The sequence below is a fragment of the Typopeltis vanoorti genome, chromosome 13, assembly GCF_054136105.1.
Source record: "Typopeltis vanoorti isolate ZY-2024b chromosome 13, IOZ_Tvanoo_1.0, whole genome shotgun sequence".
Classification (NCBI taxonomy): domain Eukaryota; kingdom Metazoa; phylum Arthropoda; class Arachnida; order Uropygi; family Thelyphonidae; genus Typopeltis; species Typopeltis vanoorti.
In genome coordinates this window covers 70,607,533-70,633,010 of record NC_143561.1, presented here as the reverse complement: position 1 = coordinate 70,633,010, position 25,478 = coordinate 70,607,533, and the positions used below count along the sequence as shown (strand labels likewise).

General features: G+C 35.9%; 1 protein-coding gene across 1 annotated transcript in view; it reads left to right on the top strand.

Moving 5' to 3' along the window:
- The window catches only part of LOC150100274 (HHIP-like protein 1), a 159,669-nt gene that overhangs the window by 51,217 nt on the left and 82,974 nt on the right, over nt 1-25,478 (top strand). Inside the window, exon 4 of the mRNA XM_090402622.1 lies at nt 10,523-10,672. Within this exon, the coding sequence (XP_090258748.1) occupies nt 10,523-10,672 (150 nt within the window). The remainder of the gene's footprint in view (nt 1-10,522; nt 10,673-25,478) is intronic.

Sequence of the window (25,478 nt, the reverse complement as noted above, 5' to 3'; positions counted from 1 at the left end):
AAAATGTGCACCTGTATAGTGTAGGCCGTGCACTAAAAAATGAAATTACGTATTCTTATTAATTTGATTTTTTAATTATTAAAATTATATTTTTAATAATAAAAATTTGACCAACAGAAATGTATCATCATAAATCTGGGAATCAAAAAAGGAGAAAAGGGATCGTGAGAAGGCAAAATAAGATTTTAAAAACAGCATTTACTACTGAAATATTTGAAGATGGAAGAACACTACGATATTGAAATTTCAAGTAAACAATGTGCTAATAGTTTAACTGCTGACAAAAGTAATAAAGAATCTTCTTCACCTGGATCTGCAGCAGCTAACTCTGAAGTGAACACTGAAATAGACGCTAGGGACAATTTAAACCTTCAAGATATAGAAAAAAAAGTTGCTTGGATCTGAAATTGAAACAACAATCAGCACTACAACCGATGCAGTTGGTAACAACGATTTAATATATGAAGAATTTACTTCAACTGGAGGTGAAGCTGAAGCGACTACCAACTTAGAAGCTACCGAAGTTATAAATTACGAAGATCCAGGTACTTGGCTAAATTTTTTTAGTGATGTAAATCGGCAATTAATAGTTGTTAAAGGACTAAAATCCGAATCTGAGTTAAATGATATGGTCAAGTTAATGCCAAAAGATTGTAAAGGTAGAAAATTTTCTTCATATTTACTTTATTCTCAGTTATCAAATGGCCGTGATCAGTTAGTTCGAGACTGGTTATGCTGGAGTTCAAGCAAACAAGCCTTATATTGTGTTCCCTGCCTATTATTTAGCAATGATACAAAAAGTAAACTTGTCAGCGATTTAAGTAAATCAGAAGAGTTTTGTCCTCCAAAATTAAAAGTGACAAATGTTATATACAAGTTTGCCTGATCATGAAAAATCGCGATCTCATAAAGAGTGCTACTTATCCTGGAGGCAATTAGAACGATCTCTAACTGGTAACGGAGTAAACAACGAAAGAATTTAGTTATTAACGAAACAAAAAATTTTATGAATTGCTTAAAAAGTTGCTTCATGTAATTTTATTTTTAGCGTTCAGAAATTTATCATTTTGTGGTGCTAATCAACAAATTGGTAATCCACATAATGGGAACTTTCTGGGGATATTAGTTGCGCATTATGATCCCATACTAAAAGAACATTTACAAAAGGTAAAAGAATCTCAAAACACCGGCCAACGACTTCAGGCCCATTATTTATCGTGACAAACTCAAAATGAATTCATTGACATTTTGCAGTAATTTTGTATTAAACAAAATTTTAAGCGAAAGAAAGAAGTCCATTTATTACTCAATAATTTGTGACTCAGCTCCAGATTCGTCACATATCGAACAAAATGTTTTAATACTACGATATGTTTTCAGAGATTCTTTAACTCAAAATTGGATAATTCTTGAAAGATTTATAGAATTTCTTCATTTTTATCATAAAACTGGAGAAGAAATAGCAAAAAAATTATTAAAACGCTTCAATCAACTAGAAATTGACATACAAGACTGCGGAGGTCAGGGATATGACAATGCTGCAAATATGAGTGGAAAAATAGGTGTTGTGTCTTTTATTGAAAAAGAAAATGAAACTTCTCTTTATTCCCAATGTGCAGCACATTCACTGAATGTAGTGGGCGTAAATGCAGCTAAATGTTGTTCGGAAAGTACAATATATTTTGGAAACTTGGAGCGTTTATTTGCATTTTTTTAGCTCAAGCCCAATGAGATGGCAAATTTTATTAGAAAAAACTGGCTGTTCTCTTTATGGTCTATCTCAAAGTCGTTGGAGCTGTAGAATCGACGCGGTTAGACAGGTTGCTCAGAAGCTTCCAAGTGTTTTAAAAGCTTTAGAGGATGTAATTTTGACTGGGAAATTATCAAATGAAGGTCATTCTGAAGCTGTTGCTCTAAAACGATATTTTTCAAGTTTCAAAGCATTGCAACAATTTGGTTTAAAATTTTAGCTTCCATTGACGAACGAAATAAAATATTGCAATCTAGTACCATATCGATTGATATTGCAACAGCAAATGTTGAGTCTCTTCTGAAAGAACTTGAACATTTTAGAAATAAGTGTCAAGATGTTCTCTCTGAAGCTACACTTGCTGCAATTGAATTGGGTATAACCCCAAATGTCGAAAAACGGGCGAAAGCGAAGAGAATAAAGCTAGCAGATGAAGAAAGTGCAGACGGAGATGATACACAAGGACATTTTAAAAGAACTGTATATTTTGTTATACTGGATACAATTATTTCGCAACTTTCACACGCGTTTCACATCTTTAAAAAACATTCAGAATTTATTTTCACCAATATTAAATTTTCAAACAATGAATCAACAAGAAATTTCTGACTCGTGCAATAATTTAATAAATAAATATTCGAAAGACTTAACATCATCTCTAAAAGACGAGATGATGTTATCTCGTCTTTTAGAGATGTTATACCAGGACTAGATTTATACCAGGATGTTATACCAGGACTAGATTTATTAAATACCATTTATAAATTTCAACTTCACGGTGTTTTTCCCGAAATATGTGCTTCAATCAGAATTTTTTGCACAATACCAGTAACAGTTGCCGAAACGGCTTAGCTTTGCTATCAATAGAACATGACCTGGCAATGATAATTATGACGAGATGATTAAAGATTTCGTTAACCATAAAGTGAGGAAGTGGATCAGGCAATAAAAATTTAAAAATTCTCTTTTTATTTAATGTTTGTATTTTGTATGGTATGTAATGTATCCAATTTTGAATTTATCGTACACTTTTTTAAATAAATGTTTAATGTTTTATATGATTTTTTTTATTAAACAAAAGTGATGCACTTTTTTAAGTGGGGCCCGGACCACAGACTTGTCACGAACCCGAAGGTTTCTCTCGGCGGCCCTCGTTATAACGAACTATTTCCAAATGTGCTAACTGTATTGAAAATTTTCTTTACGTTACCAGTTACTATAGCAAGTGCAGAGCGTTCTTTTAGCAAATTAAAATTAATAAAGAATTATCTTCGGTCAAGTATGTGCGAAGAACGTTTGAGTGCACTTGCTATATTAAGCATCGAAAAGGAAATTGCCAAAAATTATAATTTTTCGAAAATGATTAATGACATAGCAAAAAAATCGCATATTTAAATAAATACATATTAAGCAATATACATTTAAATAAATACATATTAAGCAATATACGTGTTAGTAAAACTAGGCCCCTAAATAGTAAACCTATTAATTTTTATGTGCTTAAATTAATTTTTTTATTACTTTAAGCAATAATTAATTGTAAATAGTTTTTGTGCGCTAGTTGGTGAGCTAGGTGACTTTTGTTTGTGTTAAATATTTATTTATTTTAATTATTTAATACTTTTGTTTTGTGTTCAGTAAGCGTTATATTAACCTGTTATATTTCGAATGTTTTTTTTTTTTTCCTGTGCCAAAATCATTTGCAGGTAAGAGGTTTTACAATACGTTTATTTCGAATCCTTTAATTTTTACCTTTGAAAAATATTTTAGGACCCCAAAATATCTTTGAAAGATATTTTGGGGCCTTAAATTGCGCCTGGGTCCCTTTATAGAAAAGGCCGGCCCTGTCTACAGGCATTCAACTTCGTCGTTATGTTTTTTCCTTTTTCAATAAAATTCCATTCTTTCGAATAATCATCGTTAAAAACGCACTTTGTTTTGGCATTATTAAGGACTTAAGGAAAGAAAATTTAATTTACCTTTGTATAATTAATAAAGAAAATTAATTTATCTTTAGATATATATTTTATGTATTAACCAAATATCACACATTCGAAAAAGGCGAGTTATTATTTTTTAATAATTATTGAAATAACATCCACATACTGTACCGATACTGCACCGCACAATGTCCAAATAAGAACTGTTTGAAAATAAGCAAATGCAATATATCTGTACAGAATTATAAATAAAATGCTTATACTAAATAAAAAGCGACCAATGAAAGAGACCGTCGCCGTAAACTGTAAACACAGTTAATTTCCTCGAATTGTCGGTGTTTATGACTTACAAATCAATTTAAGTTGGATTATTCGAAAAGAATATTGATAATTATAATTGCTTAACATAATATTTATATTAATTAAATTAAGGGGATATTAAATCCCACATTGTTTTAAAACCGAATAAGAAACTCAAAGATCGGAATCAAAGAGTTTCATGACGAACATAGTAACTATAAAAGTATCGGCGACTACTAGCGTAAGCTAAAGCACGTAGATCAAGTACGCAGTACAAACTAGGGCAACTCGTAGCAAAGTTGGAAAACGTTCTGATCGCTATTCTTAGCATACTAGTTTGTACTACGTACTTGAACTACGTGCTTTAGCTTACGCTAGTAGTCGCCGATACTTTTATAGTTACTATGTTCGTCATGAAACTCTTTGATTCCGATCTTTGAGTTTCTTATTCGGTTTTAAAACAATGTGGGATTTAATATCCCCTTAATTTAAATGTTTTACATCGCCGAAATGAAGCCTATTGGCTCTTTATTTTAAATGATATTTATAATTTTATCTTTTCTTTAAAATACGAAACATTAGGCTGCAGTGACGCACTAAGGATTTAATCTTGGTGTGTGTGGGGCAGGAGGGGGGAGAGTTGAGTAGACGATTTGAGAATATACACACTACGCATCGCAACGACCTATGACTGGGCATCTGCAATGATCGTCAATACATGATACCAGTGATTTTTTTTTTCCAGTATGATGCTGTTGAACCAATTTTTCTCAAAAGATATTCTGAATTCTATGTCCTTGAAGAACTTTTTTTTTTTTTTTTTTAACTGATTCAAGGCATGAAAGTTAACATCTGCAGACTTTAGCGCTCGGTTTATTATTATTATTATTATTAAGAGAGACCTCCAGGGAGTCAGCGGCTCATCAAGGGAAGTCACATACTACACACACACACACACACACACACACACACACACACACACACACACACACACACACACACACACACACACACACACACACACACACACACACACACACCAGCTATCGTACTTATTCTTGAATTCATTCACACTGCTTGCACCCACAACATCCAAAGGCAATCCATTCCAATCACACACCACCCTCTGAGAGAAAAATCTAACCCTCACACCCTTCTTGGCAGTCTTCATTCTCAGCTTCCAAGGATGCCCTCTCGTCCTTTCCCCATCCTCCATAAATTGAAAAATTCCATCAGTTGAAATCCTGTATGACCCTTTCACAAGTTTGTAGGTCTCAATCATATCACCCTCTTTCTCCTGTCTGCTAGTGCAGTTTACAAATTCTCAACCTATCTTCATAATCAGTATTCCACAATCCTGATATCATTTTTAACACTCTCCTTTGTACTCTCTCTAATATATCAGAATCACAATGGAAACCAGGAGACCAGACCTGACACAATAGTCCAAGTGAGATCTTATCAAGGCCTTGTAAAGAGACAAAATAACACCCTTATCTTTCCATGTGAACGTTCATTTTAGCATTGCAATTATCTTTTGAGTTGTATTTGCAATCTTTGCCACATGCCCCCCCCCCCTGAACTTCAACTTCCTATCTATTAACACTCCAAGATCCCTAGCCTCGTCAGTTTCTTCTAGCCTAATCCCACCAATATAATACGACATTGGATATCTAATCATGCCGAAGTGAATGACTTTACATTTACTCACACTGAACTGACACCCATTTTCCCATGCCCACAATTCCAGCCTATTCAAATCATTCTGCAATTCTGCATATCAGCAGCATTCCTGATTATCCTACCACCTATCTTTGCATCATCAGCAAATAGCTGTATGTCGCTTGTCAAATCCTTCCCAATATCATTAATGTACAGATTGAATAACAGTGAACCAAGCACTGATCCTTGTGGTACAAGGATCAGTGCTTGTTACCTTAAACCTTGCAGACTCAGATCCCCCATATACAACTTTATATCTATCAGTCAGCCATTCTCTTATCCATGCTAATACTGTATAACCCAAACCCATTTTCTCCAATTTATGCAACAGTCTACCATGCTGTATTCTGTCAAAAGCCTTAGCAAAATGCAAAAGTATTTGCCAGAGCATTACTTCGTTCGCCTTGTGTTCGCAGCAGCCGTGATTCCCGAGAGCTATAGGGTATTCCCACCTTATGTGACCTCTAATTCACAAGTAGTATAGAAATAGAAGACACGACACAACATAAATTAAAAAAATGAATTTTAGTTAGGAAAAGATTTTTGGAAATTTTTCTAGTGGTTTTTTTTTTCCCCTTTTCCTTTGGGGTACGAGGGCCCCTTGCCCCCCCCCCCTTCTGGCTGTGCCACTGCATCCCTACAAATTCAATAGGACAGCAAAATTCGACGTGAAATACGGGACGTCTGGCAAGCCTAAGTAAATCCGTTTGCGATACTTGCGATTGTAAATTATTCTAATTTTACTCTTGCAATTGTATTCTTTATTATTCATTCTGCAGCACCGTAAGTTGTTGGCCAAGTCCTTCATATCAGTGACTAGGTCTTTAAGAATTAAGTTCTTTTTTTATGACATCACTAAGTAAATATAAAATGTTTAAAATATATTTTAACTTATACGTTCAATGTCTTGTTACAGCGTGCACATTGTAACCATACTACGTTGCGTGAGAAAACTCAAGAACCAACAAAGTAAAAAAAAAAAAACTTAAGTCAAATTTCTGGGAAAAAAATAAACAGAAAAGTGTATACATAATTTGATGCAACGGCTTTGATGCTATATGACATGGTTAAATAAATTTAATGACTAGAAGCCGAGTTTATTTATTTTATATTTATATTATTTACTTAACGTCTACATCTACAAAATATCTTAGAAAATGCGCAAGACTCAGCTTCGATATGCTAAAAAGCGCTATATGTGAATAAGCGTATTACAATTAACTAGACAAATTTGTAATAGAAATACAGTAAAACCCCTTTTTTACACTTTTCAGGGGATTGATGGAAAAAAGTGTAAATAGCAGGAAATGTAAAAAAAACATTAAAAGAAGGCTAAAAGATGACTGCTAGTATGTGAGTCTACATACTAGATTACAAAATTTAATAACTGAAAATAAATGAATTTACAATGTACTTACATTTATCTATTTAAAAAAAAATCTTTGTTGATTGCTTTTGCTTTTCGTTTTTTTTTTTTTTTTTTTTTTTTTTTTTTTTTTTTTTTTTTGGCTTAGCTCCAGATTGCTTTGCATTGAGTTCAATGCTTGACCTGTTTTTTTACTATCGTGTTCAAAGTGGACACGGAGAGTCCAAGAACTTATGTTAAATGCACACGTGTTCCGGCATGCCAATTTACACGTCGCAGAATTGCCATCTTTTCTTCTACCGAAATACATTTTCTGTCTTTTTTTCTCCATGTTACTAACATGGATAATCCACCACCGCAACTTGAAAGCAACTTTCACACGCTAAATTACGTTGCAGAAATTTTGCAATATCAATTCGTACTGTGATTGAAAAATCGCGGCATCGCTCATCACTACAGTACTGCTGCATGCGCCCAAGTCACCGTGATGGCGGAAACGAAACTACAGCCGAAAGCAACGCCACCTGAGAACAGAAATGCGCAGATTTCCGATGAAATCGATTCGAAAATCGGTATTGCCACCGATTAAAAAAATGCAAATCACGGGAAATAACGTCCGCATCAAGTTGTTAATGGGGGGAAAATAATACATCGTGAGAATAGGCCTTAAGACGGGACCAACAGAAAATGACGTAAATGGCAGGAAAACGTCAATTGCGGGAACGTAAAAACGGGGTTTTACTCTATTTGGAAATGGTGCAGCGGTGGTTTATTGACGAAAATGATTTTAGGACTATGGAATCATAATCATGTAATCAAGTCACATAATCTGCAAAGTGTGGCCAGTCACATCCTGTGCTGTATAATAAAATACAAAATTTTAAATTTAATAAAATTTTGGAACATTTTGCTGAATAAACATCAGAAAAGAATCCTTTATAATTAATTTCGTTTTTGAGAAAGTACAATCAGTAAATACGTTATTTATTTATTATTTTTTTAAATATCAGACCAGTATATACATTGGGAATGGGTTTGCATCCGTAGCACTAGGCTGTCCTAAGAAAGACCATTCTAAGTTCGATTATAGTCACCAAGTATAGAAACATTTTCTAACCTCTTTTCGACTGGTTCCCAAGTTAACCGATTTCTAGCAATGGGAAAGTAAGGTTTTCTCTCCTGGAAAGTCAGGAGAGAAAACCTTACTTTTTGGAATAGAAAACCTTAATGAAAGTTTTTTATTCCAACAAATCAAGAAAATCGACAATACAATTCACAATGTTTCAGGACCACAAGATGGCAGCAGTTGTCTACCATCCTCTATTTTCCAGTTGCTAATTAAAATTACTGATAGTCTTGGGCCAGTTATCTGTAATTGGCTAAGGATGGAGATGGACTTTCTTCCTCAGTTTCCAAAAGTAAGTTAGGGCTAAACATTCTCTCCTACTCCCTTTGAGGAATAAAAGGACTTGGCGGATTTCGGATTTTTAAAATGCATTATTATTATTACACGGAAACTCCATGGACTCCATTGACTCATCAAGAAAGGCCTTAAACATTATGCCAAGCACTATCCAATATTCACACAATATCTATCATATTTTGCATTGAAACCATTCACAGTCATTGCAACAGTCTCTAACAAACTATTCTATTTATTCACCACATTGTTGCTCGATTTCGAAGGATGGCCTCTAGATCTCTCACCACCATACCTATTCTGAAAATTTTCCTCTGCGTTAATCCTGTAGAAACCTTTCAGTAATTTGTATTTTTCAATCATATAACTCCTTTTTGCCTTTTGACCAATTTCTGTAACCTACAAATCTTCAACCTATCCTCAGAAAGTGCATTCCATAGACCTTCCACCTAACTGATTGCTGGACTTTTAATCCTCTTCACATCCCCAAGAAACTGAAGTAGTGCTCGGGCGGACCAAGCGCTACTTCGTTTACCCGAGCGGGGCCAGAGGAGATCACGAGTATCATGTATTGGCGATCGCAGATGCTCAGTCATACACCTTCTGTCCAAAAAGAAACCGAACTTTTCGAAAATAGAAGAAACTAGTGGCGCCACCTGTTGTATCTTTTTGTTGTCGAAAGCGGCAACCTTCATTAGTTTTGTGTCAGCTGTTTATGACATTTTTTCATTAGAAGCTGAATTATAGTGCCAAGAGTAACATGTGTTTTGACGAACGGTCGGTCGGTCGTCACGATATTCATGCCGTACGCGACGAATTCTTGTTATCAATCGCTTCAAAACTTCGAGATAAAACTCACCATTGACCGTTTGGCCAGGCGGAACGAATTCTTTGTGGATAATATCCTTGGAATCGTAGAAACAAATCAGCATTGTCTTTACTTTTGACTTCTCGAAGCGACTTTTTTTCGGATGCCCCTCTTCTGGTGGTCTCCACTCAGCACTCGGGCTCATACTCAAAACACCACGTTTCGACACCAGTAAGGATCGTTTCAAGGAAGGAAGTTTGAGTCCTTACGAGCGGTTTTAATGAGGTCCTTGCAGTGTTCAATTCGATACATTTTTTGATTGTCGGTCAACTTGTGGGGAACAAATTGCGAATTCAATTTACAAATGCCCAAACTCCTGGTCAAAATGTTGTGCACAGTTGATTTTGGAATCCTCAATTCACCATCAATCAATCTCACGGACGATTTTGGGTTTTCTTTGATGAAATCACGCACTTTTTGGATGTTAACTTTGCTCAGTCCAGTATTTGGACGGCCTGGCTTTTCGTCGTCCTCAAGTGTCTCACGACCACTTTGAAATCGCTTAAACTGGTCGTAAACTTGAGTACGGGATAAGCATTCATCACCGTTGCTTTTTAAAGCATTTGATGCGTTTTTTAAACTTAAATAGGAAAGAAAATGTAATTAAAATATAATTTTAATTATATTCGCGAATGTATCCTGGCAATAACCCGACCAGTTTTTCTTTATTTTTATTACAGTATTGATTTATTTATTTTTAAATCAGGCCTGGTGAGCAAAGTAGCTATATTAGCATTTATCATCCCGTGATGTCGGGAGATGCCTAGCATGGTAATACATGTTTAAATAATCCCCTCATTAGTATCGATATGGAAAAAAAACAAAAAAACTTTTTGTTCCTTTTTATTATTTTTCAAAATAACGAAACAGTTAATGTACATGTATGCCTAATTTCAGCTTATATGGAATTTTTGTTCCAGACAGTGTAAAATTGTGTTCTTTGGATGTCATGTGGATTGTTGGAGACCATAGTTGTATACTGTACTTTCGACGCGTTTGATTGTGAAAAATTAAAATAAAATTGAAAAAGGAAAAAACGTTGCTCGCATTAGATAATCAATGCCTTTCTATTAATTCACTGTTGTTTTCACAAATGGAAAGCTATATGGATTGTATTGTATTTCTTATGATATTAACTTTTATAATCTGTCTTTAGGATTAAACCGAGGTCGTATTATCTGTGGTGACACTGGAGATGAAAACCGCAATGTTGATGATATAAGCCTACTAGTTCCAGGAAGGCGATATGGTTGGATTGGATTACCTGATGCTATTTGTCATACTTTTAAAGAATGTCAGCAACTTGGTAGGTGGCGCTATTTATATTCGTTTCGTATCTTATTTTCCTCATGCAATTATCATTTTATTATACAAGTTGTTTGTTATGTGTCATACTCTCTCTAAAACAGTATGGCGCGTGCTGCTTTTGTTTGTTTGTTTCTTTCTTTTCTTCCTCATGTGCTCTATACTGACCGTCATATCTATTTTTATAATTCATATTTAGCTGATGTTCCTCCAGGTAAGTATGCACTGTAATAGTTTTTCATAATCTTTCTACTAGAAGTGGTCATAGATCTAGGGAATTGAAGAATCGTGACTGATTCGGAAATGAGGATCGTTTCTAGTGAAAAAATAGAACAAACTTAATAAATAAATTAAAAATAAAATAAAAGTAACTATAAATTGTTTACCTGAAAATATGTCTCCGATATTTGTCAATGTTTTATTATTTTCCTAAATTGCTCGGAAATTTCTCAAATCTTCATTTGAGAAAGCCCGTATTATGATATTATATTCGGCATTTCTAATATTAGCAATAAAATCTTTCAGGTATTTTTTTATTCATATGGAGTTTCTTCCCTTTTCTCCCCCGTCCCTATTGGGGAGAGTTAGCCCCTCAAGGGGGGTGTTAAGTATTTATGGCCGTAGATCCGTGTGTGTTCACGATGCCGGTTTGCCTGCTTGCGGGATGAAAACCCCAGATAAACTGGGGGAAAAAAACCTGCTGTCCACACCCAAGACCGGCTAACTTGGCTATGGCTGAGGAAGATCCTTATGCTCCTCACGTCGACGACGGGAATCGAACCTAGGACACTCCTTCCCCGGGCATATGGTTGCGAAGCGCAATGCAATAGGCTAACAGCGCGGAATTGTTTATCAACAAAATAGCAATCGCTTAGTTATTACATTATTTACCAAACATTATACAGATCTTTTTCTACATTTTTCAAAATCGTGAACATGATTAAAGTCAATAGTTTCAAAAATATTATGTTCATTGCTCACTAAATTATTTAAACGCAGTTGTATAATGCCATTTCTCAGTTTATTTTTTATTTATTCGCTAAAGTCTGTAAAACGTTAGCATTTCTTACCAGTTATTTCTTATCATTTACCGTTAGCATTTCTTACCAGTTTGCTAAATAAAGTGTGTGTTGCAGTAAATTCGCTCGGGCTGATGAAATTAAATACAACTTTAGAAGTTAGGATGTGTAGGCGAGAATATGTCCATGTGGTTCAAATTCGTAACATTCCTTGTCACACACACACACACACACACACACACTATTTTCCCGCTATCAAAACGATTCTGAGTAATAATAATTTCTTTCCTCCTTGGCTGATTGGAAAAGCAACGACGCACATCAAAATAAGTCCCTTCCTGATCCTAAAATTACAGAGACAACTTAGATTCATTCAAACTTATGGCTAAAGATTTGCTAAATACACACATGGAACAAATTAACAAAAAATTCGAGGAGTATCACATTACATACAGTACATTACATACAGTACAATAACATGACGGTTGAAGAAATGTTAGAAACCGTGCGAGAAATAAAGACAAAATTAACGGTAACGATAGAAACGCAAGAAACACTGAAGCGCGAAAATGAAGAATTGCGGAAAGAGGAGGTAAACACACTCATGTGTCAAATGGAGCACATGCTACAAAAAGAAAGAAAAAAGTACTTCAAATTGAGGTAATACCAAAGAAAAGACTGAAGATTTAAGCAACATAGTGTAACTAATCGGCAGTAAAATTGGCATTCAAGTTGCAACCACAGACATCGCCTCTTAACCGAGGCTCACAAAAAAAAAAACAAAGAGAGACCGCTACCAATCATCGCTCGTTTTACCAGTAGAAGTCTGAGAGACTCCATTCTTGCAGCAAGCAAGAAAACGTCGATCCTTACTGACAAGAAACTCCAACACTGGACTCCATATTTTAAAAATCTTTTATCAAGCAAGGATGACAAAAACAGAGAAAAACTACAAGTTCCTGTGGACTAAGAATTCACAGATATTTATGAGAAAGAATGAAAGCACTCGAGTTTATATAAATGCAAGAGAATCCGACTTACACAGCCTACCAATATAAAACACTAACTCTTCACATCCTTAAGAACAAGATTAGAAATCACTTAAAAACTATATAATGGAGATCTCAAATATAGGCGTACATATCCAGTCAGACAATATAAACTTCTAGGCCTTTGACTAATTTAAGAAATGGTCAGACAACATTTCCACCAATACCGACTTCACTATCATACACACAAACATAAGAAGTATAAAAAAGCACTGGCTTACATTGATAACATTGCTCAACTACACCAAGACAAACATAGAACCGCTAATACTGACCGAAGTTGCAATAAACGACACAGAAATTTACGCATACAACATTAAAAATTACCAAATCTACAACTTATGTAGACCAAACAAAAGAGGAGGTGGTATCGTGGCATTTATCAAAGAAAAATACAGTGTGGCTGAAAAACAAACTCGTTTCGAACATGCGATAACACTAATTTTGGAAATCGCAAATAGCGACAAACATAGTATCAAATACACATTAATCATAATATACAGACTCCCCAGATAATAATTCACTTAGCTTTCTGCATGAGTTAGAAGCATGGCTAAGCGACATCAAACCCCGTACAACACATAGGCTCATCCTTATAGGAGACATTAATATAAATATTCTTGACCACGCTTCTTCAACCACTAGCACATATCTTGATATACTAAGTCAGTATGACATAAACCCCACCATTAACTCCCCAACAGGAGAAGAAATACTCAACAATTCACTAACACAATCATGCATTGATCATATAAGCATACGGGCTCCCATCCATGCAATACATCATCAGTAATTAACGTCAATGCTAATCACTACTTTGTCTCAACTTCGTTTTATTACGTTACCTATCCCTCCCCTCCCCCCCCCTCTCACCACCACAAAAGTCAGCAAAACTCGATCATATTAAAGAGCATTGTCGACAACCTTGTAAAAAGTACAGACTGGAATTGCCTACTTAAAATAAATGATCCAGAAATGAACACATTTCACTACCAGCAATCAACAAAAAAACTAACGGCACAACGTCAACAACAAACTATATATTTTCCACCTAACAAAACAGGATGTAAAGAAGCACTTTTACAGCTAAAACCAAAGACCACTCCAGAAATAGACAAAATAAGACTCATAGACCTTTTAACACACTTTGAACAAATAAATCCAATACTTTTGAGACCCGTGAACATAATATTCGACACAGGCATTATCACACAACAACTAAAAACTGCAGTAATTACACCAATATACAAACATGGTAAAAGAAACGATACTCAGAACTACAGACCAATAGCTACCCTACCAGTCATTTCAAAAAATTTTAGAAAAAATAGCACACACCAGACTACATAACTATTTACAGAAGTACAACATCATCTCACAAAACCAATACGGCTTTCAGAAAACAAAAAGCATCATCACTTTATTAGAAGACATCGCCGACGCAATAAACAAAGCTCTCGACAAAAACAAGTACGCCGTCCTTATACTGCTGGACCTAACCAAAGCATTTGATCATATAAGGATCAATCCCGATTGAGTATAGTTTAGTCATATAAATATGACTAAACTATACTCAATCGGGATAAGAGGACCCGCACTGCACACCTTTTTCAGGAACTATCTCTCAAACAAAACACAAGTAACAAAAATGGGTACGTGTCGCAGTTGGGGTACACAAATAAAACACGGTGTCCCTCAAGGCGCCATATTATTACCCACTCTATTCAACATAAACATTAACGATGTTCATAACCTGGCCATAAGAAATCAAATATTTCAGTTCGCAGATGACACCCGCACTACTAGCAATCCACACAGACATCAACACGGCTCTCTCCAAAGCACAACAAGACCTAAATGAAATCATAACATACTTCTACCCAAACGCAATTGTAATCAACGGCACCAAAACACAGATATTGATAATACACAACCCGAGAATCATGCGCCCCGCACCACTATCGATACACTTACCGCTGCATTGATATCAAAAAAACCTGCCAGTATTCCGAAATCAAACCTGTAACACATGCAAAATACTTTGGTCTTTACACAGATTGCTACCTTAAATGGACAAAACATATAGATTACCTACACACTAAATTCCGCATCATCGCAGCAAAACTCTTCCAAGTAGAAGACATTATTCCATCTAACATTAAAAAACTCCTATATCACGGTATCTGCGAATCCCTACTCAGATACGGTATAACAGTCTATGCAAATACATCAAACAGCCACTAACAAAATTAGAAATATTACATAGGAAAATTGTGTCAACAGTGATCTGGACACCTTATACACAACCTTCCGACCAGCACATGGCGATACACAGAATCCTGAGCATTAAAAATCTGAAACACCACATAATATTACTAAGGAATTACTTCAACATCGCCTATCGAAGCAACAGAGACATATATCGTATAACACGACCCGCAACAACCCTTTACATCCCTACACCCTTCAACAACTCATACGGTTCTTTTGTGAGATCACATCAGATACCCACGCTACTCAACAACCTACCAAGAAATTTAAAACACATAGATGACTACAGAACATTAAAACACGAACTCTGGAAAAAATACCAACAAAGTTAATACCATTAACACTAATATACACATCACAAATCACCAGCATCCAATGCCTGCATCCCATCCATAAATAGTGAAGGCTACTCCCACTCTCTTCATAAAAGCTAACCCGAGCTTCGAAGTAGGTGGGATTAATCCGCTTCATTCAACTACACGTAATCCTCTTAAGCAAAGACTGCAAATTATGTAAAAAAACAATCAGTACGGTTTATAATAATAATGAAGATACTGATATTAAAAAAAATGTGTACATGTAAATAGGCTGTATAATAATAAGCTATGATATTGATATTGAAAAAAAAAATGTAAAATTAGATTTTAAAAAAATCACTGTACTCGACATTTTGTACTGATCAGAAAATGTAATAGTATGCTTTATTATATATATGTAAATCCAGTACTCTGTATGGTGATAAATAAAATGTTATTACAGTTTAAAAGAGAGAGAGAGAGAGAGAGAGAGAGAGAGAGAGAGAGAGAGAGAGAGACATCCATGGAGTCAGAGACTCACTGAGGGAGGTCACATACTACACACACCAGCTATCATACTTATTCTTGAATTCATTCACACTGCTTTCACTCACAACATCCAATGGCAATCCATTCCAATCACGCACCACCCTATGAGAGAAAAATCTACCCCTCACCCCCTTCCTAGCGGCCTTCATTCTTTGCTTCCAAGGATGCCCTCTTGTCCTTTCCCCACCCTCCATAATTTGAAAAATTCCATCAATTGAAATCCTGTATGACCCTTTCAGAAGTTTGTAAGTCTCAATCATATCACCCCCCCACTCTTTCTCCTGTTTGCCAGTGTCTGCAGTCTACAAATTTTCAGTCTGTCTTCATAATCAGTATCCCACAATCCTGATATTTTTAACACTCTCCTTTGCACTCTCTCCAATATATCAGAATCACAACGGAAACCAGAATACCAGACGTGCGCATAATAGTCCAAGTGAGATCTTATCAAGGCCTTATAAAGAGTCAAAATGACATCCTTATCTTTACATGTGAACGTTCAGCATTGCAATTATCTTTTGAGTTGTATTCAAAATTTTTGCTATATGACCCTTGAACTTCTATTTCCTATTTACTAAAACTCCAAGATCCCTATCCTCATCAGTATCTTCTAGCATAATCCTACCAGTATAATACGACATTAGATATCTAATCATGCCGAAATGAATGACTTTACATTGAACTGACATCCATTTTCCCATGCCCACAATTCCAGCCTATTCAAATCATTCTGCAAGTACAGTATTGCATATCAGCAGCATTCCTGATTAACCTACCTATCTTTGCATCATCAACAAATAGTTGTATGTCGCTTGTCAAATCCTTCCCAATATCATTAATGTAAGATTGAATAAAAGTGGAGCAAGACCTGATCCTTGTGGTACACCACTTGATACCTTAAATCTTGCAGATTACGTCCGCCGTATATCACTTTTTGATATCTGTCAGTCAGCCATCCTTTTATCCATGCTGATATTCTATATTAGCATAGATAAGAGGATCCAAATCCATATTCTCCAATTTATGCAACAGTCTAGCTTGCTGTAATCTGTCAAAAGCCTTAGCAAAATCCAAAGTGTGGTGTATCCATTCCCCTTGTCTAGTTCAATGTCAACATTCTTATAGAATGTGAGCAAGTTGTTAAAAAAAAATGGCCTTCCCTTAGCAAACCCATGTTGCTCATTGCAAAGTAGAAATTCTCTGTTAACCCATTTCTGAATGCGAGTCCTGGCCAATTCCAAAATCTCACCACCTCACCTGAGATATTAATTGGTCGATAGTTCTTTGGACCACCCTTGTGCAATGGAATTACCATACATTCTCTCCATTCCTGCGGAATCTTCCCTGTTCTGAGACTCATATTAAACAGTCTGGTCAAAGGAATAGCAGTTCAGCTGAACACTCTTTTAGCACATGTGCTGATATCCCATCAGCCTCTATTATTGAATTCTTATTCAGCTTGTGCAACAGCAGTAATACCTCCTCCTCATATACCTGAGTTTCTTCATCCAGTGAAGAGAAAGCAGTGAACTAAATGTCACATAAACCAGGTTGATAACTTTTAGCAAAAAAGGCACTCGTTAGTTGAACAACCTCTTCTGCATCTGTCACACACACACACCATCTGCATTCAGTACAGTTATTCTTTTATAATTTTCATAACGGACATCATCCTTATGCACACGGTATTCCTTCCACATCATCTTTTTCTTACGAATCTCTTGCTTGATAAGATTATACATCCATTTGACTCACTGGCGGCCGGCAAAAATTTAAAGTGGGGTACTGCATATACAAGATAAGAAAAATAATTCATTTTTCCTAATCAGTAGCTAATTTATTAATAAATAAATTTACATATTAAAACAATTTGCTTTATTAAAAATATTTCACCCTCACCCCGAACACACACACCAATAATAAAAGTTTCGTACATAGAAATAACGCACACAAGCATATAATTTACCTGTAGCGACACTGCTCAACGAGCAGTGTCGGTTTCGACATTCCGACACTGCATTAGATTGGTGCATTTTGTTTCGTGTAGCGATAATTGAGAAAATATAATTCTTTTCATGATTTCAACAGTGACAATCGTCATAATTCAGCCTTGTATCTATAATAAATAAATAATTATATGTTATTTTAACAGAATAAGATATTTCATCCTCACCACGAACACACACCAATAATAAAAGTTTCGTATCTTACAGAAATAACTGGAGAATCGCCGGTATACCTGTATTTGTACCTTATTGTACAATATAATTGTTTAAACAGTGGCGGCTCGTGGTTTGAAATCGTGGGATGTGCAACTTTCGAAATATACATACACACTGTAAGTACAGTGTATACGTGTTTGGATAAAATATCAAAATTATGGTAAAAAAAAAATTAAACATGAAAAAATATTGCTTATTATCGGTAAAATCATACAATTTGGTATAATTCAAAATTACTTAAAAATAAAATATATTCTTCTTGTTTTGTTTCATGAAAAAATATTGTTTATTATCGATAAAATTATACAGTTCAGTATAATTCAAAATACAATCGAGTATCTCATTCTGAATAGTCTCAGAAACACCATTAAGACTGCACTGGTTTCTTAAATCTGGATCTAATTTGGACACAAAATTCACTAACCCCCTAAATAGACCTGGAGTTGCCGAATCATCTTTTTCGTCATGTCCACGTAAAGGAATTGCAAAATTTCCCCAAAATAACATACAATCAATTATTTTGGATAAAATTTCGCGGTTTTTAGCAATCTTTTTGTTATGCTCATTAATTGAAATTCTGTAGGCCTTACTAAGTTTTTGTTTAATATCTACAGTTCCTAAAAGCGACAAAGAAACTGCATTTTCAATATTTTTTTTGACGTTTCATGTTTTTCCGTTTTTTCTTTCATTTTATTTATATTTACAAAACCATCCTTTGTCCATTTCGTATCACCTCCAAACAACGAACACGAAAAACAAAATAGTGCATTTTTCACTTCACAACCACATAGCCAACTTTGTATACCACTCTGTATTAAAACTTTTAATGTATCATTGCTTATTCCTGCCTGAGATATTTGAATATCGGGTAAAGGACGGCCTCTTATTTTAATAGAAACTTTCTAATCGAGAGTCAACTGTGAAAATTTAAGTTTTTGTAGTTCACATACAGTCACTACTGTCACAGAACTTATTTCTTGAGATTGCATTTCTGAGGTCATAATTGTCAATAACCCCAATAATGTTCTAAAATAAAAACTGTAACAAATGTTATGTCTTTAATTGTAATGTCCAAATATTTAAAGAGACGGAGTAAACACGATAAGCACTACGAACACTCTACTACTGGCACAAACTGCATATAAACAACAGTGGAACTGCACGACGGACAGTGCCGCATTACGCTAATACCTTGCATTTCACAATGACGTGCATATGCTTGCACGCGTAGCAATATGACACTGGTAAACACAGTGCTGCTAGCATCCTTCGCCCTCCTAAGTGTGACAAGATGGATTTTTATTATTTTTTATACGAAATAAGAGAATTGTATAGGATTGTTGATGATAAAATTAAATATTACAAGCAAATATAAATAAATTAATAAATATATTTATATATCGAGAAAAATTGGGGGTGCTGCAGTTCCGCAGTGCCTATGCACGAGCAACCCCTGTGTTTAAACATAATTTTTTTTTTCCAGTCAGATCAGTAAAAAAAGTATTCCTTCTTTTGATAAATATTAATTTTTTAAGACGACAGACAGCAAAGAAAGCATGTAATGAAGAAATGTTGAAAAGATAAATGACAAGTTTCTAGACACGCTTGCTTTGTTGTCCGTCGCCATATCTAGAACTTCAGGATTTAAACATAAACACCTTCGTTATTTTCACAGTTTTTTTTTGGATACATCGTAGTTTACAAGTTCCCAGATTAAAATTTACAGTTATTATTATTATTATTATTATTATTATTATTATTATTGGTAGTTAGTAGTATTTAATTATTTATTTTGTCATTAAGCAGGCTATAATCATAAAAAAGCAAATATTTCTTTTGTAAATTAAAAAAAAAAAATAATAATGACCAGTTCATTTCGATCTACTCTCTTATGCTGTTGGCTCTGCAAAGAAAAACAGTTAAGTTGGTAGTCTTAAAATAAACTCGTCTTCTGTCGATGTATTTAAACTGAAGGATCCAAATTTTCGTTCTTTTTTTTTTTTAATTTTCTTCATGCCGCAATAATATTATGAATATAAAGCATCTTTATAAAAATAAACGGTCAACCAAAAATAGAAGCATTTTTGTTACGTCCTATGTTTGCCCTAGTTACCAAGAATATAAGGCAGAAATGATCGTTTGGTTTATCTTTTGCGCTTTGAATATTTAATGGTATGGATATTACGAACGACAAAGAGCAGCAAACAAGATAAAAACCATGCATTACATGTGACGAAATACCGGTAACTATCAAAGGTTTCATCCAGAAACCTTTTGGAAAAGTTTTCTTTAGAAAAGATGGTAAATGTACAGTTTCAGAAAGAAAGAAAAAAAACTCCTAGTAAATTAAATGATGCTTAATGCCACGAATTAAAAAAGTTGTTTCCTGTTTTATGAAACCAGCTGTTTACTTTTGTTTCCTATTCCTCAGTCATCTTAGGGGATACTTGCTTCTCATCTCTTTAAAAGTACATTTTTCTTTTTTAGCATTTTCGTTATTACTTAAAAATGTTTCAACACTATTTTTGAGATCTTAATTATTTTATGGCATATTTTAACACATATTACAATAAAGAATTTGTTTAAAATTACTATTGTAATGCATGTAGCAATATGGTATTCGTATTCGATTTATTATAAATAGTAAGATAACCGTTGCACGCTTCTGGTATTTATAATAAATGACTGATGGATAAATTCTAGACGAGTCTTTGACTCCATGGGATCTTGAGGTAATAATAATAATAAATTATTTCTTTGCTCATGTTCAGCTCTGTAGTGCAGTTAGAAGAACGAAGAGACATTGCATCCTTTGACTGGAACAGACCTGAATTTGATTCTCTTCGTGACGAGAGGAAACTTATATGGGCTTTTCAGTTGACCGTGAATTGAGGGTTCATTCATTCATTTATTTCGTATGGTGATTCAACGGCAGTGATCCTCTTTTACGGGAAGGTACGGCACTACCTCAATCCCCCCTATTTTTATCGGGGCTCGGGAAAGGCATAGCTGACAATTCAGACATTGTCTAAGTATTCATGACTGTATCCATGTTCGGGCCGGTTTGCCTGCTTGCGAGATGCAAAACCCCAGATAAACTGGTGTGTGTGTGTGGGGGGGGGGAACCTGCTGTCCACGCCCAAGACCGGCTAACTTGGCTATGGCTGAGGAAGATCCTTAAGCTCCTCACGTCGTCGACGAGAATCGAAACTAGGATACTCCTTCCCCATCCATATGGTTGCGAAGCGCATAGCCACTAGGTTAACTGCGCGGACAGTTGAAGGTAGTAGAGTTTTTCTCCAAGGAAGAAATAAAAAAAAAAAAAAACAGTTTCCGGAGGGAAAATGGAAGCTGATTTGCTTGTATGCCGATTTGCATACAGACAAATAGGCAATAGTAAACATGCAATTTACAGATAAAACATACTATTAGTGGCGGTGGATGGCGATGTGTGCAGTTGATCGAATAGTGTATAGATAGTGCGACGTGTGTAGTTGACGGATTTTAGCGTAGTGTATAAACAGTGGTGTTGTGTGTAGATGAAGGATTAAGTAGGGTGGAGGATTAAGACGGTGGGTTGTGTGCCCACCCGCGATGAATCCTTGGAGGTATCACATAATAAAAATCATAGTAATACGTAGTAAGCCACTATTTTTTAAGGTGGTCATCGTTTTACTGAGTCTTGATTTCGATGTAATTTATATATCATTTAATATATTCTCATATTGTTCATTTTTAAGTGAAGGATACTACAAGAAATTGTACTTCATACTCAGAAATGTTAGCCATTGTGTACTTCTGGTGGTGCACTATATGAAAGGGGAAAAAGAGAGATTGGGACGAAACTCCTCCTATCCTTCTCATCCGTCTAGGACGAGTTGAGTTCCCGCCTAATGAGGGGTTACTGGCGTATTAATCCAGCCGGATCGCCAATCCTCTGCTACATCCCCTAAGGACGATATTCATGACTGTATCCGTGTGTGTTCACGGGGCCGGTTTCCCTGCGGGGTGAAAAACCCCAGATAAACTGGGGGGGGGGGGGACCTGCTGTCCACGCCCAAGACCAGCTAACTTGGCTATGACTGAGGAAGATCCTTAAGCTCCTCACGCCGTCGACGGGAATCGAACCCAGGACACTCCTTCCCTAGGCATATGGTTGCGTGCGGACTACGGGACGAAATTAAGAGAATGTATTACAAAAATAGTGAAGACTACTACTTTCTTTTCTTGAAGAAAGACTAGAACAGAAGCAAGAACACCAACTCGTCCCATCTCACTATAGGAAATGGCTGACATTTTGGTAGATGAATAGGCCAAACTACCCGTATGTATTTATTAACGGTTAATGGAAAGTCTATGATATTGGTCATTGAGGTAGTGTTATACACACTAGAAAGGATGTATACTTTGCATTATGGGGCAATTAATGTGAAGCCACTAGTCTCTGTATACGAGTAACCTAGTCACAAACTTTGTTTGCTTACACTTAAATAAAGGATTAAACAAAAATATAATTTCTCGGCATCTTTAATTTAATTTATAACCAAATGATAAAACTTTCAATAAGTAACTCTAGTCAAGAGGAATACTTTTGAAGATAATGCCAAGAAAGAACGAAAATGAGTGGAAATGTACACACTTAACGAGCAGGATGCTTAAGCGTTCATGTTAGAGGTTTAATGGAATATCAACAGCACTGAGAAAGGATTAAAACTAATTTTAATACTTCCAATATTTCGCTCTGTCACAGAGACATCTTCGGGAATTACAAAAACTTTTTGTAACAACACACACAAATACAATACAAACTGAAACTAAAGTCCTACCTAGGTTGTGTGTCCTCTATGGGCATTTGCAGGTGGCCTGGGATGTAAAGAGAGAGCTCTGATAATTAAAGTTTCCCAATTTTTGGGAAGTTTAATGCAATCCTGTTTGTTTAAATTAGGTTGATTCCTGAGTGCAGATGCAGATATTTGTGAATTCTTTTTGAATTCACAATGATGAAGCATGGTGGAGCATGGTAGTTTTTTTCCAAGAGATCCTGTGGAATGTATCCAAAACATGGTCTGAAAGGCCAGATTGAACATAATCGTGTTTGCAGATGTAAGAACTGTGTTCTTCTAACCGGATGGATGCTGACCTGCCTGTTTGTCCGAAGTAGGCAAGTTTACAGGAACAAGGTACTCTATATATACACCAGACACTGAAAGAGGATGGAACTGGTCTTTAGTGAAGCAGATAAAGGATAGCAAGTTTACGGCGGGCTTAAAAGCTGTATGGAGGTTGTACTTTTTTTTTAATGATCTGGCTATTTTTTCTGAAATACCACGGAAGTAAGGAATGGTGATGGCATTTCTGAAGTCCTTCTGAAGAGATGGTCGGGGAATGGGGAAGGACTTGATTATTTTTTTAATTCTGTAGTCATTATAGCCATTGGAAAGGAAGGTGTTGTGTATGTGTTTGAGTTCGGTTGAAAGGGCAGTTTTACTGAAACAAAGATTGTGGGCCCTATTGGTCAGAATTTTAATAATGCCATATTGCTTGGAGGGATGATGGTGGGAGAGTTTGTGAATGTATCTGCGTGTATGAGTAGGTTTTCTATATACAGAGAAAGAAATGTTACCATTAGGAAGGCGTGTTACTAAGGTGTCTAGGAAGGGTCAACTATTATTATTTTCCTTTTCCATCGTAAACTGGATTCTTGGATGTAGACTATTGAGGTGACTGAGGAAGGAATCTAATGTGTCTGGACCATGAGGCCAAATAGAGAACACATCATCTACATATCTTAGCCAGATAGAAGGTTTTAGAGGGGGAAGAGTCGATGGCTCGTTTTTCAAAATTTTCCATGTAATAATTGGCAAGAGGGGGTGAGAGGGGGGAACCCATGGCAGTTCCCTCCGTCTGTTTGTAAATTTTTCTTCCAAGAGAAATAACCAGTGTTGATGGCAAAGGAAAAGAGCTCTAAGATATCAGAAGGAAAAACGTTTTTAAGAGGTGTCAATTAGGTGAATATTTGTAAAGAAAGAGATGACGTCAAAGCTGACCAATATACATACATACATACATACATCTTCAATACCCACTCTTCCTAATTGAGTTGTGGGGGCAACAGCTGCAAGAGGAACTTCCAATGGTTACGATCCTCTGCCACCAAGCTCAGGTGTTCTGGTGGGATTCCCAAATGTGTCCACCCAAGGTTTTGGATATAATCTATCCAGCGAGTCCTTGGCCTTCCACGTGGCCTCCCACTCTCTGGCTTGGAAAAGAGGGCCTGCTGAAGGAGCCTCTCTTGTGGCATTCTGACCAGGTGCCCGTACCAACGTAACTGTGATCTCTCAAGCTGACCAATATATCTGTATTATTTAAAGTAAGATTTTCAATTAAGTTTTTAAAATGGGTGGAGTTTTTTACATAAGATTAAGTAAGACCAGTTTGGGGGGGGGGATCAAAGAGTGAGCTAGCTTTGATAATTTGTAGCAAGGTGCATTGGTGGCATCTACTATAGGTAAACCGTATATCCGGGGGGGGGGACGAGAACAGAATGGTTTGAGTTTTTTTGTAATGTCAGGAGGCCAGGAAGAAACTTTTTTAAGTAGGTTTTTTAATTTTTTAACTTGAGCTTTTGTGGGATTCCAGTGGTATGTAGATAGCGCGATCAATCCATTTTCCGATTATATTCTGAGGCGTTAAGAACAACTGTGGCATTACCCTTATCAGCTCTGGTGATGACAATACTTTTTTCTTTCCGTAATTTTTTGAGGGCAGAGTGTTGACTGGAAGATAAATTAACTTTAGGAGGTGAAGAACGGGAGAGAATGTTAGCTACGTCAAGTCTGCTGTTATTGGCTGTTTCTGGAGCTAAGTGACAGATTCCGCGTTCAATGTCCAATACCGGAACTTCAATAGGTGCGACGGCAAAATTATGTCCGAGGCTTAGGGCACTAACGGCATCTTCGCAAAGTATTTTAGAAGATAGGTTGACTACTGTATGGAGCGGTTGAACTTCAGGTAGTGGTTTAGATTTGCAAAGGTTATTGAACTTTTTGATGTGCTTATTTTTAATTTTCTGGAATTCTTTTTGAGAGGAAACTTCTGAGATGCTAAGGAGAATAGACCAAAGTTCAGGATTGAGTATAGCGGAGCGCTGTCTGAAACGATACAATGTCGGCGTTTGTCTTAGCGAGGCTGGCGCGAGTTTCAGTAATCTGCTCTCGTAATAGTGCCAGACTAGCACGTTTGTATATCCGAAGGGCTTTATTAGATTTAAATTTGGTTATAAGCCTAACACAGTTAGGAATAATTCTTGAGTCTGAACATCTTTTCAAAAAGGCCAGCCGATTTAATAGCCTCGATAAGCGTAGTTTCGACTTACCGCATTGTTTTGCTTTGCGTGCTATT